The sequence below is a fragment of the Podarcis gaigeae genome, assembly GCF_964106915.1.
Source record: "Podarcis gaigeae genome assembly, chromosome: 6".
In the NCBI taxonomy this organism is placed as follows: Eukaryota; Metazoa; Chordata; class Lepidosauria; order Squamata; family Lacertidae; genus Podarcis; species Podarcis gaigeae.
In genome coordinates this window covers 40,952,815-40,971,907 of record NC_139682.1, presented here as the reverse complement: position 1 = coordinate 40,971,907, position 19,093 = coordinate 40,952,815, and the positions used below count along the sequence as shown (strand labels likewise).

The following is a 19,093-nucleotide window of genomic DNA, read 5'->3' as shown; positions in this document are numbered from 1 at the left end:
CCTGTCCTTTGCCCTGGACCATTTAGTAGCTTGCTCCTTCTCAGGCTCTCTGTGTGGTCCAGCTCCTCCTGCAAGCCTGTCCTATATGAAGTAATAAGAGCTTCTGCTTGAGGTAAAGTGCCTGGCTGTGCTCTAACATGCAGACATGACCTCAGCTCATCAGTATGGACGGGGACACACGTCCTGCTCAGCACCTACAGAGAACCACTCTGCAACAACATTTATAGGCATGAACACATACTGGGGGAGCAAGACTGCTGGCATATTGCTTTTCTGGGTTCCTATCTCTTACTGCTTGCTTCATCAGCTTAAACAATATTTTCTGGGCAGATGGTCTAGTAACTAGAATGGAAAATTGACTGCTAAACGCAACTTTTATGATTCCCCCCCCCCCAAAATGGCACAACATGCCAAAGTGAGCAATTTTCAACCTTCTAAAGAAATGTCCATATATGAACTCAACAATGAAAAGTGGTATTATAAAGAAAGGTGATGCTACCAGATGTTTAAGTCAAGAGAAACTGGTTTAATACAAACTCTAAAGGAAGAAAAAACACACACAGGATAATTCTTTTTGTGTTTTAATCAGCTACCCCCAAATACTTAATTCATAAGCAGCTAGACAGAACCACCCTGTCTGGTCTAACAACTCCATTTCTAAAAGACAGAATACACTCATTTGCCCTTGGCAAAGCTTGTGAATGGATTATGAAAATTAGTTTCCATAGTTACATACACAAAGAGAAGGAACATGAAGATGGCAAAAGCAGCAATCTTTACACGTATTGGTATACGTCCTTCTCTTGATCTCCCAGGTACTACATGGCATTTGGTTTCAGGATCTTGTTTCACAGAGGGAGGATTCTCCTTTATTGCGTTTCTTCTTCTTCTAGCACTAGAAACACAAGAAGCAATATTGCTGATCATACTTTTAAAAAGAGAAACATTGCCTAACACTTTTCAAATTAAGACATGTAGTCTCACACTAGATCAGCATCCTAGCCTAGTAAAACAGGAAACTAGAAGATTACTAAACTGCAGCACTATAATTCAGAATAACATTTTTGTATAGAACTGGTGCAGGAGTGGTACTGGGTGGGAACTTTGTATTCTGAATGGCAGGGGCTGGACAGCTTAATGCTGTTGAAAATTCTCTGTCCTAACTTTTCTGGAAACCATTCAAGCTTTCTAGCAGCACATTTGTTAGGCCAATAGATGAACTACTAGTAAAGTCCCATCCCAACAAAGATATATCTTCCAAAGGCTTAGTCCATTTTTGCTTGTTTTCCCCTTCCCAGCAATCAATTGTTCCCTACCTTCAGACTAACCTATTTAAGTATTGCACTCTTCCAATTCTACACAAACATTTCACCTTGTCAGATGAAATGATTCCCAACTCTCCTGTGAGTTCTCCCAACCCCTCCAAAAGCCTCTTTTTTGGAGGGGGAGGAGGGAAGCCCCATAATGCAAGCAGCAGTCTTTATGCAAGGTTTTGACCGACAGGGCTGGTTAGATGAATTCTGCCCTCTATCATTAAAATTAAGTGCTCTGAAAAGCAGAAAGTATTACCACCTGCTTGCACCACAAATAAACTAATTGTGAAGAAAAGCTGGAATAATTGTCTAGTTTAGGTGTTAGAACCAAGGTTTGTTCTTGGTTTACCACTTGAGGCTTGTCTGGGAGAGAGAAACCACAAGCTAGGGTTTGGGTATAATGCTAAGCCAAATCATGGCTTAACAGCAGCAGCAAGACCAGGGGGAAAGTGCTGCAGTCCCCATCTTCACTCTGGGAATCCATGTTTGCTCATTTATGCTAAGCCATGGATCAGAGTGTTAAGCTACTGACCTCCCTTGAAACTAATATAACACACAATTGTTTTATATCTGCAGAGTAAGATTATTGACCTATGCAACCCAGTAAGCTCTAAATCAGGTGAGGAACTTCCAGCCCATGGGTCTCATCAGGTATTCCAGGAATCCTCATTTGGTTCACGAGGCTGTTTTGGCCAAGCCACATCCATCTACTCTACACTTCCCATCATATATGATAGCAGGCATGAGGAAGGTAAAGGCAGGGCTTGATGAAAGGGGCTTTGCATCCATGATCAACCAAGGCCCCCAGTGCAATGCTTCCCAAGTGATGATAATCAGCTGGTTATTGGTACTTGAAGAGTGCTGTGTAGGAGGGCTTTGCAGGTCCTGTGCTAAGTGCTTCCCAAACCCCTATAATCTCAACTGCCAAGCACAGGCCTTGAACAGATGCTTCTCAAGGGTCCAACAATCAGCTGATTGTTGATGCCCGGGAAGGGACATATACCTTTTTCTCCTGGGAAAAAACCAGGTCATCTGACATCATAGTAACCTCAAATAATTAATAGGTGGCGGGTTCTGTCCAGCAGTCTAACTTGGCCCACAGGTGTTTGTGAAGGTAAAGACCTGGTCCAATGGCTTGATCCAGTTCTCTACCTCTGCTGTGCTGTAAATATTCACAAACTCAGTATGTTCAATGAGTTTCTTTTCCACAACATATGGAAAGCCATAACAGAACTTCAGTTTACTTCCAAGACTAGGAATTCTAAGGAACTGTTGATATCACCGTGTGTGTGTGTGTGTGTTTTTGTGTGTGTGTGTGTGTGAGAGAGAGAGAGAGAGAGAGAGAGAGAGAGATCCTTTGTCAGGCAGTTTTTGAAGAGCTTTACCTTTGTCCTACAGTAACATTAACATCAGGATAGCCAAAGTCTTGGTGTGGTAGATCACTTGTCTGCAAAAAGGAAAAATGTTTGTTTCATAGGCATCCTAGCAGTTACCTCCTTTTGTGGTTATGGTGAAAGCTTGTAGTTGAATGGTACTGTCATGTAGGGATAATATTCTATTCTAGATCATATTATGTGAAAGTTCCCCACTATAAGGTTTGTGCTTTTATCAATCTGATTCTCTAAACATAGCCAAATATATCACCTCTCTCTCTTGTTCCCAATGGTTCCTGGCATAAGCCCTTTAAAAAAACAACAATTGCGTTCCTTTCTTATTAATTATAATCTTCTTAGAGACAAACTCAAATGTGTTAGTTCATCATGGATTGTCTGGACACAACTTTCCCTGAGTTCTATATGGGGAAGGTGAAACATTTGGCTTTCTTGGTTTGATGTGTTGAACCAGAGGCAATTTCCAGAGTGTCCAGGTTTCCAAATTCATTGTCCCACATATGTGCATCACTTTTGATTAATGAAACTGCTTGCTTCTAAGCAAGTATGAAATGGTAAGCATATAGGCCAGCATGGGTGTAGCCAGGATTTTCATTGGGGGGGGGGAGGGCAGGACTTGGGGAGGCAGAACTGACGTGATTTGTCAGTTAGTTATTTCTATTGTTTTACTTGATGGGGGGGCACCTGCCCTCCCCTGCCTACGTCCAAGTAGGCCAGTTACATATTCTCTTTACCGGACCTAAAATGCTCAGATATATCTGACATGAAGATCAGACACAGGAATTGCTTTTCTGAGGTTATAAATACAACTATGGCCAGTTCTTGGTTTTAAGTCCTCCACAACCTAAATTTTTCCTACCTTGAAAGCTGTCAGAGGGCATGTTACTTGCTAAGGGAAATCTGGAGGAGCAACTGACATGATCTGCTTAGTTGTACTTTGGGGACGTAGACTGACATTACTGTAAAACTAGCAGAGCTTGTATGCTTCCTGCTGCACCTCTACAAAACTTTTCAACCTGCCCAGCCTTAACTAGAAGTAAAATACATTTTAAAAAATCTGTTTAACAACAGGCAACATCTTAAGAAAAAGAATCCTTTTCATACTTTTTTAAAAGGCCATCTGACACATTGTGATCAAAACGCTTATGTGCCAATAAAGCGAAAAGGAAGTAAAGAAGTCAGATGAAAACCTGTGAAACATTTATGGCAACCCAGGAATTCAAATAAAAATGCTGGTTGCCTGTTGTTTACTCTGTCTTACACATAAACTGAATGTCCTAACAGTTTATAAAAGCTTCTCAGAAATGTCACCCTTGAAGGTTAAATACATGTTCAAAAAAAGGTTCTGACTTTAAAAACGCAAGTCAAATTCTAGTTCATCCACAAATAAGCAATGCAATCATGGTTAGCTAGCATCTACAGCAAGAACAGATATCTAACATTTGACAACTTTGGTCTAGCAAATATATATCAAGTTTCAGTATCTGGACAAAGAACAAGAGAATGAAAATATATATATATATATATATATATATATATATATATATATATATTAGAGTGGTGTGCTGTTCACAAGTGATATTTTATGTCTTTGCTTCCAGAACTCTGCTTTCAAGAATGGCACATTTAGTGCCAGGTTTAACATTTGAGTGTGTTGTACCATCGCTGCAAAAATACCTTTTGTCTGTAATTCCTTTCAGGACTGCCAGCTTTCTTCCTTGGTCCTTGTGACCGATGCAGTGCCACTTTACCCTCTGGCAATATTTCCTGCAGCTGTTAATACACAAGATGACATTAATTAAAGATGTGTGGGCAAGAAGAAAAGGATGAAAGCTGGAAGCATTCATAGCAAAGATGATCTATCGTCTTTGGCAAAAGTTCAGGCATGTTACATGAACAGTATCATTCATTTGTAAATTGCAAGTCTGCTAAAAAAAAATGTCTGCTTGCTACAATTCCTTTAGCAGCAGTCACTCCACACTTTCACTCTGAGAGTTTTAAAAATGGAGAAACTGTTGATGTAAAAGAGACATTGCAACTCCAGCTTTATCATTAATTGCAGCCAACTTAAACATATGACAAGTCTGGCCAAAATTTGAAAATTATTTTTTTCTTTAGGAAAATAAGAGAATCAGTTTCCCACCCCCACAGAGGATAACAAAAACTAATTTGGAAATAAAATAGTTAAGTCAAAGTAGCAATCCTTCAGAATTAGCATCCATGGAAAGTAAGTACTACAACAAAGAGTATCGCAGGATTATTATTTAAATCAATGTTCTTCTATCTTAAGTCTCCAGATATTGTTGGACTACAATTCCCATAATCCTCAGTCAATGGTCAGGGATGATCTGAGCTGTAGTCCAACATCATCTAGGGCAGGGGTCTGCAACCTTTAAGACAAAAAGAGCCACTTGGACCCATTTCCGAAGGAAAAAAAAACTGGGAGCCGCAAAACTCGTCATTATAAAAATAACTTTTTTGTCACTTTTTATTATTATTTCTTTGTTTGACCCCTCAGAATTACTCCTCCTCATAGAAATAAACGTTAAATTAACAAGTTATCTTTTTGTGTGTGTGTGTTCTTCACTCCCCTTCAAAACAGTGACCAGCGTACATGCCCCCTTTCAATGCAGTGACCAGCTTACAATGTAGCGGGCGGGCGGGCAGGTGACGTCGGGACGGTGTGTGACTAACGCACGCACGGCCCCCATGCGACGTCACAGCCAGTATAGCGCCCACCACAGTGGGGAGTGTTGGGGCGCACAAAGCGCCTCCTCCCCTCGCTAGTATCCGCCCCGGAGCCGCAGCAAAGGTGTAAAAGAGCCACATGCGGCTCCGGAGCCGCGGGTTGCAGACCCCTGATCTAGGGACCCAAGGTTGAAGAACTAAGCTAAATGACCCAGACAATGAAAGTTGCATCAGCCTGACTAACTCAATGGGCTGCAACAGTAGCTACTTACCTCTGCCACTATTTTAGCTAAACTGTGTTCAACATCAGATGACAAGAGTTTTTTCTGACGTTCTGCCACATCTGCAGGTGATTTCTGAAGTAAAAAAGAAACCATAAAAACTATGACTGAAACTGAAGATAGAGAAGGTCATATGATATTATGTGTGGGTGAGGATGGGCATACTGCTTTATAAACATGAAACTATGCAACCAGTTGGCTGCTCTACAGAGCTCTGAGATCAGAATGCTTAGTAAGTTTTTTGAATAAGAGGCAGGAATCAGTTTTGTGTTCTTCACCTAAACAGTGGTGGTAGTTATTGTGTTCTTTGTTGACTGGACATTTTCTACCATGACATTTCTTAAATGAAGTCTGATGCACAGTAAGTGACCAGGGCAGGAGGAAAAGCAAAAAAAAAAAAAAGTAAAATACAAATCCTGATAAAAATTAACAGGCCAGAGACTGTAACTGAAAGGAAACTGAAAACAAATGAGCCCATAACTATGAAAAATGGCTAACAAAATTCACTAAGAAATAAACATTTCCACAATGCTGCTTCAGTGGACAAAAAAAACCCCAAGAATGATAGTGTGTGTTTTGCCCTATGAGATAAGTGTAGTGGGAGGACTTTCCCCCTTGAGAGGAGGTATCAGTTTATAGACTTTTACTTTAGAGAGTTCTCAGCAGTATTTTGGACAGGTGAAAAACCAAAAGATGTGCTTGCACAGAGACCACAAGAAGCCAACTACTCTATACAATAGTAGGATTAAATAAAATTAATGCATAATTTTAAAGAGATGTTTTCCTACCCATAAATTACTAGCATGGGATATCTGGGTAACTCCTGAGGTAGCAAGCAGCCTTTTTTGTTTTTTTTAATAGCATCATAAACATTACAGAATATTGGGGTTGCCCCCTTTGGCCAATAAATTCTTCCAAAAGAGACTTAAAGGTTTGTGTTTCAAGTGCTGCTCCTGAAGACAACCCAGCAGCTGACCTCAGGAGAAATCAAGTGAGGGAGTGAAATATGGCTGGGCATTGTAACAGGTTACTCTTGAGTTTGTAAACTCTTTGTGAAAGAATAACAGGTTAGATAAGCATGTCTGAGGTGTGACTTGTATCTAGCAATTCCCCCCCCCCACACACACATTGTTGGACCTGACCAGTGCTTAAGTGCAAGGTTGGCATCCCTAGGGGGTTTGGTGGGTTGCCAGAAAATCAATTTCTGCCATGATTGCTTCTCCAAAATTTATCTTCATTAGGCTAACAACCAAAAGTAGCAATTTGATTATTAGAAGATCTATCATGGAACAATTCACTGCATGGATATGAATGCTGTTCTGTCCCGTTTAAATATACCCGAAATTCGACTACATTCCCAGTTATAATTCCTCTGATGTGTATTTTCTGTCTGTAAATAAAGTTGAATATTCTTAACTATCTGGGAAATCTATTTTGCATCAGATTTCCTAGGGCTCTAGTGCATCAACAGAAGCCACAGAAGAACATTCTAATTATGTGATTGGAGTAATTGCTTCACTTGTCAGGAGTCTGACATAAAGTACATCAGTTTATATTAGCTCACAATTTAGCTATAGCCATAAAATATTCATGCCTTGGGTTACTTACATTTTCAGACCCAGAGGTATGTTCAGTTGTCACTGTGAGGCCATTTGTTTGGATGACTACTTCTGTGGTTTTTCCTAGGTGAGAATATTATTTTTTTTTAGTAACTGTCACTGATTCATCTATGCCACATTATACAACACAATACTTTCAAAAATAGAATTCCAAACTCAAGAGCTCTGAAGTAGCTGAATTTACTGTGCAGAATGCTAGGATATGGGATTTTACGAAAGTGATATGCTTTCCTGAAGTATTCTCAGGTAGATTTCTAGAACATCCTTCCCCACACTCTACTATTCAAATAGGTAAAGAATTCCTTTGTTTCCCAAGCCATTGTACTTTCAGCAATCCTGTTTTCTGAATTTACAGAATCCAGGCGCCTTGTGCCAGCCATATGCTCAGTAGTCTTCTGCACATGCATCCCTAACAGGATGGGGAACTATGCATGCAAATAATGTGCATGGGTGAAACCTGAAAAGCACACACACAACTGAATCCCGAGAATGGTTCAAACACACACCAACCCTTCATGAGATTGCTCCAGAATGAGATCCCCACAACATGCTTACTTTAATTATGAATGTCATCATTTGAATTTACAATAAATCTATGTTAGCCATTAGGACTGTACTATATATTGGGGTTGGGGGCTTAAAGCATTTCATTTAGGGAATGATTACTATGTACTACCTTCTCCATCATTTTCAGAATTAACCTCACTGTTCAACTCAGCTGCTGTTCCTGGGCATTGCTTCATCAACTGCAGGAGCTTGTTCTCATAAATGGTCCTTGTTGAAGCTAAAAGAAACAGGCCAGAACACAAATGTTTTTAGCAATAGCTTGCTGCATTTCAAAGTGTTATTAAATTGTTTGCATTGAACGGGAAATTTTACATACTCAGAATGGTTGATAATCATAGTTAGAGCTGGATGGAGCTTTAACCAACGCAGGAAATCTAGAGCTGGGGGATTCCCAACAGAGGACTATCCAGTATCTTTGCCCTCTCCTATGCAGTAGCTGTTGGCAGGGCAGAGGCATTGCTCACCTAGTTTCCCAACACAGAGGCTGCTGCCAATTACCAAGGGAGTGGTTGCAAGGACAAGGCACCATGGGCATAGCGGTGGAGCCATGCGCCCATGATGACCTGCAGCAACCAAACATTCATTCTGTCCAAAAAAAAAAAAAAAAGGAAAAAAAGAACCTCAAATCAATTGCATACACTCTCCCTGCCCAGAACTGGCTTGCCTCTAGCTGGGATTGACAACTATTTGCCTTAATCTGGAAATCACAAATCACTCATCTGTTACTGCAAATTCAACTCCTCACTACATTAGACTCAACTGCCCTTTATATCACTGTTTTAGTGATCACTCTTCTGAAGCATACGTAATATTGGTCCAGGGGTGATTCCATATGCACAGAGAAGCTCCCATAGCTCAGTGTCACTCAGAGCTGTAACATCAATTTCATCTTTGGAGTCTTGTTCCACAGAGCCTTGTTCTGGAGAATCTTTTCCCTTGTTTTCAATGTGCACATCAACAGTAACCTTCTCCATATCTCCTAATGGTAGGGTCTATGAAAAAAACACAACACTGGTTAAGAATACTCTCTTTATTGCAGTATTTCCCCCCATTAATCACTTTTGAATCAGACAAGTAAACATGAATTAGTTTAAGTGCTGCATCTGGATTTGTGCCAGCTTTGGAATGATTTCTTATGGTCTTAAAAGAATGATGAGATGAACAGTATTGCAACGTTTATATGCATATTCATAAAAATGTAGAAAGCAAATTAAGTATAAAGTGACATATCTCACTGACAACACCAACAAAAATGATTCTGCCAAAATTTCAGTTTAAGTGCTCCAAAAATGAAAGTATATATAATTAGAAAGAGTATCAGGAATCATGATGAACCAATAAAAGTGACTGCCAGAATGATTGGATATATTTTGGGCAAAACTACACGTTTCAGAAGAGGAGGTATTACTGTCCCATGTCTAATACTCCCCTCCACATCTTGTGAAGCTCACCAAGTAACATGCTATAATTGTAGCCTGCCCTAAGAAACGTTTCTTTCAACAGGACTGCAGTTATGCAAGATAAACTGTTTGTGCAAGAAGGTGGGCAGAAATGGCACAGTGCAAAAAACTCATTGTCTTCCTGGCACTCTCTGCAAAAGAGAGAGCCAAAAGAGGCGGTGCACCTCCTATTGGAGAGGAAGGCACATTGCATGCCCTTGAAAACTCTTAAGTAAACTGGTGTTTAGAATTACATCATCCCCCCATAGCAGTATGATCCGATTAGTAACAACACAGCTAAGTAGAAAAAAGAGATTCCAACCACTAACTGCAGTACAGTATTGCAAAGAACGAAACTGCTTTTCAGATTTACATATACATATTTTCCTGCTCTCAAGCCAATATTATCAGATGCATCAATGTGCTGTTCCAGCTTGTTTTATGACCTTATTTCTATTGTAACCCAATTGAAAATACAGTAAATGATTAAAGGCACAAGTTTTTATTGTATAAGATCTATCAGTATATATTCTAAAATCCGCTCTCAGAATACATTTTGTCCTCAAAACTCTTATTATCCCCACATATAAATCATACCAAGGGCTCCTCCAGACAACCTGTTTATTGAGCATTCCTCCCGATTTACTTGTACAAAGTTTAAAGGGAGAGCAGACTATTTCTGGTCTTTATTGTTTTTTATATTTTTACCAATTGGCTTTCACCGATTTTTACTGTTGTTACTGCAGTATTCTGCTTTTATGTCATACACTACCTTGTTATATTTTTTGTGAAATATTTTCTGTGAAACGGCAGTATGTATGTGTGTGTGTGTGTGTGTGTGTGTGTATATATATATATATATATATATATATATATATAAAATTGACCATTTGTTATTTGTTTGTGGAATGTTTACGCATCTTCCTGTCAATCATTCATTCTTGCCACACTCTGAATACTTTCCTAACCATAAAACCATAAGAAGTCCAGGTTAAAAAAAGAAAGTGGATTTGTTGCACTAGCACAATGGAACACTTTTAACTGCAGAAACCAGTATTTCCAGAATTATTTCTGCAAAACAGCAAGTCAGGAGGCACCCAGGAGGAATACCCTTGAGGTGAGCATCTTCACATCTTTTAGGTGTTTCCAATTAAATCACCCCAAGAACTGGCACGAGCGTTTGGCACCCTTCGGAAGCCAGCAGATCACACACACACACCAGGTCCCCATGCCTTTTTTTGGGTTGCGGCGGCTAGGAACACATTTTATGGGATGAAAAATTGGGGGAATGATAGGACCAGCGACAAGTCTGAGGAGGTCCTGAGCGATGTGGGTCAGGGTGTCCCACATGCAGCAGTGTCAGTACATCTGGTCTGTACAGCTGCATCGGGACACACTTTTAATTCCCCACAATTCCCCCAGAGTAATGCTAGATCACAGATGTTGTGAAAAATTAAAAGGGAGGCTGGATCCCAACCAGCTGATACAAACAGCTAGGTAAGCCTCCTGCCAGCTCCACCAAAGCACTTTTGCCCTGGACGTTCTCAAATCTGGAGCCGACCCTGTCAGTCCCTAATTTTCCATTTCAAAAAAAATCTGAATGCCATGTTCTTTAAAATGTATGTGAAAGTGAGGGGCTGGAAAGAGGATAAAATTTCAGATTCACCCTTCTCTTTTTCTGAGGGATATAGAAAATAGGACATCTACGTTTTTTAAAATGAAAATGGCCACGTTTTCAATATTGTGAACAAACAGCAAGTAACAGAATGCAGTGTAAAAAGGGGTAGGGCCGGTGTTTTTTTTCTGGGGGTACACGTACCCCTAAACATTTTGTGAATCTTTGTACTTTTACTGTATTTGCACTGTACTTTTACTTTGTACTATTTACTGTATTTATTTCCTCCGATTTGAACTATAAATCGATTTTCTTGAGTCAAAATGAGAGTACCCCTAAACATTTTTTAAGGAAAAAAAGCACTCCTTAGGGCCTCCCCAAAAGCATCTCCTGAACCTTGTTTTGCTCTATATTTACCTCATTGAGGGGCTTTAATAACGCCCTATAAAAATTCACAGTGCTCTGTGAGGTACTTTCCCTAAACGGCTATTACTTTTCAAACTTGCCTCCTCCCTCCTTTGGAAAAGGAAAGGCAAATGAATCTGGATGGCACCTCGGTCCTATTAACTCGTCTTGGACGGTAGCAAACTGGGCCTCGCCCTTTCGCTTTCCCGCCTCACTATTCAGCCTCCTCGCTCTCAAGAAGCTGTCGCGCTCCATTCGCCACATCCCACGCGGAGCGCGACGCCCCTCCCACCCCCGCGCCTTTTACGCCCGTTTTCACCCCCGTCTGGGTTCCTCACCCTGCACTGCAAACCCCGAGGGGGCGCCCCCCCCTGCTCTTAAACGGCCGGCGTAGAGAGAACGGCGTGTTTCTAAACATAAGGTATTTTTAAACCTTCGACTCCGCTTGCTTACAACTTCATCGAAGGGGTAAAATAAATCCCCTCCCGGGGACCCGTGACCCCGACGTGATTCGAACACGCAGCCTTCTGATCTGGAGTCAGACGCGCTACCGTTGCGCCACGAGGTCTTAGAAAGCTCTTCGAAAGCTCAGCTTGAAGAGTCTGCCGCCGCTCTTCGGCTTGCTTTTTTTTCTCCCCTCCCGCTTCCTCTTTGCGCATGCGCTCTGCTCTGTTTGGGTTTTTTTAAAATACACACTCACCGAGGTGGGGGACCTTGCTTTTTCTGCATTCCTAGACTGGCTACCCTTTGCTAAAGGAAATAAAGGAATTACATAGCCTTACTTATTTTCACTTCAAAACCCTACTCTAAGCCCCCCGCAGAAAGAGATGTCAAGGCAGCTAGTAGGAGGAGCAACAGCTTCGCGCCCTCCCGGGTTGTTTTGAAACCGCCGTTTTGAAGGACAGCACCTATGTATTTACCCAGCCAACCACCAGGCAGACCACGCCTCTTTATGGGCGGAACCTACGGGGGAAACTGAGACCCTGAGAAGGCAGTTACGCCGGAAGCTACCACCTTGTGGGGAACATACTTTTACTGGACAGGTCCACTAAAGGTCCTGCGGGCGGGGAGCAATAAGTGGTAAGGTTCGAAGTGGCTGTCTCTGGGCAGGGAACGCGGTGCTTGCAGAGCGAGCTGTCGCTGTTGATAGGAAAATACAACAAAGAGCCTTGTGTCACTTTAAAAAGGTGTAGTTATTTTGTGGACCGAGTCTTCTGAGGCATGAGAAGTCCTCAGTTGGCAGACCAACACTTCTTACCTCTCTCATGAATGGTTAAAGTCTTTAATGCACAACAAGACTCTTTTATTTTGTTGTCGCCTCCATATTGACTTCACCTCTGTAATTTAATGAAGATGTAAACCGCATACACTTTCACACACAACAGGTCGATAACATTGATGCCACGGAAGACTTGAGTCCACGTAACCCACGCCAATAAATCTTATAGCTGCCACCTGCCAACTAAAGTCCAGCCAAAACCATCCATGTGCATGCCTGTAGGAGAGCCAGCATTTCACCACATTCCTGCTTTGCTAGAGATATAATAGTGGTATAAATATGAATAGTGGTATAGACTGTTTGCAGTCTAAGCACATTTAACTAGAACTCAAAAGGAAATAATTAGTTCAATGGGACTTACTCCCAAGTAAAAGCTACAGTGCTGTAATTCCTTGAAGACTGACCCCAAATTTAGTATGGTACAAGCTTCTTTGTGTACTGAGTCTGCTTCATCACCACTACCAAGTAAGTGTGCACAGGATTGTCACCACAGAAATCCTGTGTATATGTGAAACTGCATTCTAGGCAGCGATAGCACACACCAACCCATCCAAATCAATGTGCTTTTTAGCTCACCTAACAGGATCAGGTTGCTACTTGATAAAATAATTGATCAGATTGACTAAATCTGTATTAGTTTGCATGAGGCAATGGTTCTGAAAGGGGGGGGGGAGAATAGTGTTTTAGTTTGTTTTTAAAGCCATTTGCATATTTCTCATCAGGCACTATTTCAAAATGGCTGTTGGCATCCCTCTGCCTCAAGACACAATGGAGTGTGCCTCCAGGGGTGAAGTCAAATTGCTGCAGTAGTAGCACCAAAATGACCTCTCCAGGCCATAAGCCTGCACAGTGTGTATGGAGGTCCTGGGCTGCCCAGATGACAAGACCCTCCTCTCAGCTTCACTGATGTGGTCCAAATGAAAACAGAGCAATATGTTTGGCATCAGCTTGGCTGCTGGAGTTGCCAGAAGAAGACCTACAAGGCACCATCAAACCGTCTTAGGGACTCCACTCTGGATTTTTGTAGGGTTTACTCCTTTGCCTCCCCCCAAGGTATTCTGCAAGGCAGCAGAGATCTAGGATCAGAGTTTTCCTTCTCCTAGATGGACTCCCTTTCCAGGTTGATGAGCTCCATCTGCCCCTCCCTTCTACAGCACGTGCAGAAACCACCGTCTTGACCATTGGACTTACTATTGGTCTCATCCATCAGTCTGCCAGAACCTGTCTTCACATGCTGGGGAAATCCCTAACTCACTGATGGTTTGAGACCCATCAGCTACTCTCACCTGGTTTAGCTGGCCAGTTGAAGCTGTTCCTGGGGTGTGGCTGCTGTCAAATGCTGACAGCTTGCAGGAGCCACAGATGAGAGCTGAGTGCAGGGTGGGGACCAAAGATGGAGAAACTACCCCAGAAGGAGCACAACATGTCCCCCAACAGTAGAGGTACTACTCCTGTCCTAACACCCCATACAGCCCATTTGAAGACGGTGGATCTTTAGTAAAGAGAATACTTCTAAGATGGTTCTGTATGAAATTTATACTTAATTTTTTTGCACTGAAAATCTCCAAAATCATTAACTTTTCTCCAGATGTTGTCTGAGTAAACAGGGATGCTTGTGCAATTAGTTTTAAAAGGTTAATTTAACGGCTTCATCAATAAGGTTGCAACCCAAGGGTTAAGTGACAATTTTCCCTTCTATCCTTTCTTCCTCATCAGGGATCTCTGTAAATGATGTTTATGACACCATTCATTGCTTTCACTTATATCCAAAAAACCTGGCCTATCTTCAGCCTACTGTGGATCTTAGACTCCTGCTGTGGCGAAGTGCCCTCGTGGAAGGAATTAAGTTTCCAAAGTGCTGCTTTGCTAGCTGCTGTGTTCTGTGGAAAAAAAAGCCGAGGGAAAGCCCTGCAGATGGCACTGTCTGATCTTTTTCCTTACTGCCTTATTCTCAGCTCATATAGCTCCAGGCAGTACAGAATGCAAAAATCATGTAGTTCACATAGCTGCATCAAAACTGTCAAAATAGTTATTTTTAAACTGAGGGCAGCCTGCTGCTGCTGGCTGCCATAAAATTAAATGTGCAGACCTCTGACCAAAGAGACATTGGTGTTTTGGGGAAAAGATATATGAAAACTAACCTATATGTGAAGTGGGCTGCGGGAGGCAGTGGAAGATAGGAGTGCCTGGCGTGCTCTGGTCCATGGGGTCACGAAGAGTCGGACATGACTAAACAACAACAAAAACAACAAAGGGACCCCTGACCAATTAAGTTGCAGGTTGCGGTGCTCATCTCGTTTTACTGACTGAAGGAGCCGGTGTTTGTCTGCAGACAGCTTCTGGGTCATGTGGCCAGCATGATTAAGCCGCTTCTGGCAAACCAGAACTGTGCACAGAAATGCCGTTTACCTTCCTGCTGGAACGGTACCTATTTATCTACTTGCACTTGACATGCTTTCAAACTGCTAGATTGGCAGGAGCTGGGACCGAGCAACAGGAGCTTACCCTGTTGCAGGGATTTGAACCGCCGACCTTCTGATCAGCAAGCCTAAGCCTCAGTGGTTTAGACCACAGCGCCACCCACATCCCTAAATACCTATAATAAAGGTACAAACCAACAAATGCTTACATGGAAGTGCCATTGAAATAATAGCTTCCACTGACTCCATTTCAGGTTATTTTTTTTATTATCTAAGCTGCTATTTATCAAGCTTTGACATCAGTCACTTCTTTCTAACTGTTTTGTGAAGTAAAAGACAGGTTCCAGGGCCATGTTTTTTTGTGCACTCAGGGCAAAGGCCAAGCAGAGGGGGACCCAGGAAGACCATTTTGCCAAGGCAGTAAATTTAGACACTTATTGATTTAGGGTGGGGAGCTCACACAGTTGTTTGTTTTTTGGCATTAGATAAGTTACACAACTTGTCTTTATGTGCATCAGACCACCCCCCAAAAAAGTGGCGCACTTTGTCCGATTAGGGCTGCAAATTTAAGCAAATTAAATGTAATTTTGTTGTTGTTAACTGATACAGATTTTGTCCTGTTAAAGAGTTTAAAATGCTCACAAATATTCGTAAAAATACATCGGTTCTGATGGCACAAAATGGACCTTGATGAACATGTCTTCTGAGATCTGCTGTTTATATAAGCAAAACCTGTTTTTGGTGTCTAATTGTTTTCATATGTCATCTTTTTTATTGTTCTTATCACTAGCATTCTCAACAGCTGGAAGCAGCCTGGACCTGTCAGGACCTCTGAAAGAGTCTGCTCAGGGCCCTAATCTCAGTTGCCCCATGCAGACCTCATCTTCTTAATGCTATTATGTGCCCATTCTCTGAATTCTTTGCTTTTTAAATACTTCTTTAGCACTTTTACCAGCACTTTTTATTTTTGTTAAAATGTACTTTCAGATCAGCAGCTGCTGTCCCTATGGAAGCTGATTTCTGGAAGAGCCCCTATTGAAGTTTTACCTTAGGATATCTCTAAATGCCTTGTATCTTGTAATAAATGGTTTTTTTAAACATGTTTGTTGAAGTTTCCGGTATAATTTATTCAACTTTTAATGACGCACTTTTAATAGTCGGAGCAGGCAAAAAGTTGATCCAGGTCCTTAGCAAAGATTTCTGACTCCCATAACTTCAGCTTTCCTCCTGAAATTAGGCTACTGAAACAAAACAAAACAAAAACAAAAAAGCATAGATGAGGGGGAGAAACCAAGAATGGATTTTTGTGTGAAAGGACTTTTATTTCAGTTCCGACTCTGAAAAATATTCTGGGATGGGTTGTTTCCAGAGGTGCCCTCTTTGTTAGTTCTAAGTGTATGTCTGTCCATCTTTCTAAGCCAATAATATGCACTTCGCTCCAGCTCTTGAGTTCTAGGGGGAAAACAAGTAGATATTGCATGTTTGAAGTCTGCCCACCACTGCAATAGATAATAAAGTTTGTCTTGACATTTTATATCCCAGGAAAAAGCTTTGTGAAGTATGTACTTGTTTTGATACAGACTGCTGCTACTTTGTTCTTTATATCTTACCTAAGGAATAGGAAGCTGATCTAATAATTCACAGGAATATATCTTACCATTAAAGCAGAGAAAGGGATTTGAGTGTAAAAGGCTTTGTGGTTCTTTTACACTTCGTCTTTAGGGTGGTTCACACATTTATTTTTCATTTTGAATTAGATTACTAGATTTGGAGCTCTCCACATCAAATAAGGCTTAAATCTGAGGTTTACTGATCTCTTATAGAGTTTCAAGTGACCTTCCTGGATTTTGGATATAGGCTACATATAGATGATAGTGTTTCATATGTCCTTTTCTCATACTAGGGTTGCTCTCTTTGGGAAATAACAAAAAAGACAAGTGATCTTGAAATATTATAAAAGGCTGGTTTCTTTTTATTTGGATTGGGGTTTGTTTTTTTTAAAAAATGAGGCTCTCTGTATTCTTTTTGCTGCTTTAATCTGATTTATGTTGGTTATCTTTCTGTTGATTTTTTATTGTATATGTATTGTTTTAATACATTCAGGTATGTTTTATGAAGGCCTAGACCTTGAAAATAAAGTTATACATATATACAGATATATATATATATATATATATATCAATCACAAACCATCATGTTTAAATAAATCCTTCAAGTCTATTTAAAACTGGTGACAACTTTTGCAGTTTTATTTTTAGAACCTGGAATATCTAAGGCAATAAAAGGTATTAGGGAACACACCCATCTTACTAAAGAACCAATTATCCACTAGATTAAATGCTGGAATTAGACCTGTGAGGGTCGCCAAGGTTATCTGTAACTACAGCATTTTCGTCTTTTGGATGCTTCTTTGGTTTCAGTCTTCATCTCAAGATCTCCCTGAGCAATAGCTGTCTTAGGACCAACCAAAATGTCACAAAATTCTAACAAATTTGTGAGTTCCCCAGAACTCAAATATCTTACACAACATACGAGGAGAATGGATAAGGGGGGTCCTCATGGCTCTGACACCTGGGAGAGGCCAGTCACTCTGCAATCTCCATCTTGGAACTGAATCTGTAAGCTGACCTGGTTACAACACCCAGGCTAGTTTTTGTACTTCCTCCTCCCCTCCCCCATACTTTGTGTAGCATCTTGCCTGATAGACTTCTGTAGAAGTGGAAAGCTTGTCATGATTTGGTGACATTTTAGTTGGTTTTAGTAAAAAGCATTACCAATGGAACAGACCAGAGACAAAAGTGGGCACATCAGCAAATGTGAATTTATTATGTTTGTATGGATGTGGGTGGTGCTGTGGGTTAAACCACAAAGCCTAGGGCTTGCCGATCAGAAGGTCAGCAGTTCGAATCACCATGACGGGGTGAGCTCCCGTTGCTCGGTCCCTGCTCCTGCCAACCTAGCATTTCGAAAGCACAAGTGCAAGTAGATAAATAGGTACCGCTCCAGCAGAAAGGTAAACAGCGTTTCTGTGTGCTGCTCTGGTTTGCCAGAAGCGGCTTAGTCATGCTGGCTCCCTCAGCCAATAAAGCGAGATGAGTGCCGCAATCCCAGAGTCGTCTGCAACTGGACCTAATGGTCAGGGGTCCCTTTACCTCTTCCATCCAGGCAATCCTAACCCGAGTTTGCATACATATTCCAGCCAGGCAACTACACCCTAGGAGAGTACAAAGCAGGGCTGGTGAGGGCTGTGGCCTGGAAAGCATGTATGGCCAAGGGAGAGTCATGAGGGCTTGGAATAGGCTTTTACACTGGCCTCCAGGCCTGTGATTCCTCATCCTTGGTCTACCCCAGTCTACACCAAACTTGGCCCTCCAGCTGTTTTGGGACTACAACTTCCATCATCCCTAGCTAACAGGACCAGTGGTCAGAGATGATGGGAATTGTAGTCCCAAAACAGCTGGAGGGCCAAGTTTGGCCTTCACTGGTCTACACTAACTACAGGTTTTTCTTCATCCCTGCCTGGAGGTGCCAGGGTGCATATGCCTAGATACATCAGCAGAGATTTAAGAGGACCTCCCCACTCATTCTATTTCCTTTCCACATTGTCATGCAGAGTTCATCCTACCATTAAGCATCAGATTTGGAGATGGCTTTAAAGAACAGCAAGATGTTAGGCATGTGCCACTTTGGAGGGCACCTTTTGGATTTCCTGGCCCAGTGGCCCAAACATCTAGAATATTCTAGGCTGCCAGGGTAGTGTATGTAGATCTAAAAACTTGTTAACTGAAAACATTGTAATGGCTGTGCTATTTCTGTGTTGTTTGCATCATACTGAATAATAAAAAGGAGGGTGGACAGCTCATTTTCCAGCAAAGCGGCTTCATTTGCCTTCTCTTTCAGCCACCCTTTTGCTTTCTATTCCTGATCATAGTCAGCAAGTGTTTCTACCTTTGTGCTCCTTTCACTTGTTTAAGTAACCAGTGGTTCAGGTTAGGGGTGTATTTCAGTTCATCCGTAGTAACAATAAAGAAAGCATCAAGCAACAGCAGATGTAATTTATAGACTGCACAGAGACG

The 19,093-nt window shown here is 41.5% G+C and overlaps 1 protein-coding gene across 4 annotated transcripts; it reads right to left on the bottom strand.

The window, feature by feature from the left end:
- Positions 1-565: 565 nt before the first annotated feature.
- LEMD1 (LEM domain containing 1) lies at positions 566-12,276 on the bottom strand. Of its 4 annotated transcripts, none has more exons than XM_083745633.1 (8): positions 12,019-12,276; positions 8,665-8,851; positions 7,969-8,076; positions 7,282-7,355; positions 5,665-5,748; positions 4,382-4,477; positions 2,699-2,760; positions 566-895 (listed from the first exon to the last, which is right to left on the bottom strand). In XM_083745633.1, the coding sequence occupies exons 2-8, from the start codon at positions 8,831-8,833 to the stop codon at positions 676-678; spliced, it is 813 nt and encodes a 270-aa protein (XP_083601759.1). In that variant the 5' UTR covers positions 8,834-8,851; positions 12,019-12,276; the 3' UTR covers positions 566-675. The 4 variants fall into 4 exon arrangements, with proteins under 4 accessions (XP_083601759.1, XP_083601758.1, XP_083601760.1 ...); XM_083745632.1 differs by lacking the exon at positions 12,019-12,276 and adding an exon at positions 11,870-11,997; XM_083745634.1 differs by lacking the exon at positions 12,019-12,276 and adding an exon at positions 11,752-11,908.
- Between the last annotated feature and the right edge of the window lie 6,817 nt (positions 12,277-19,093).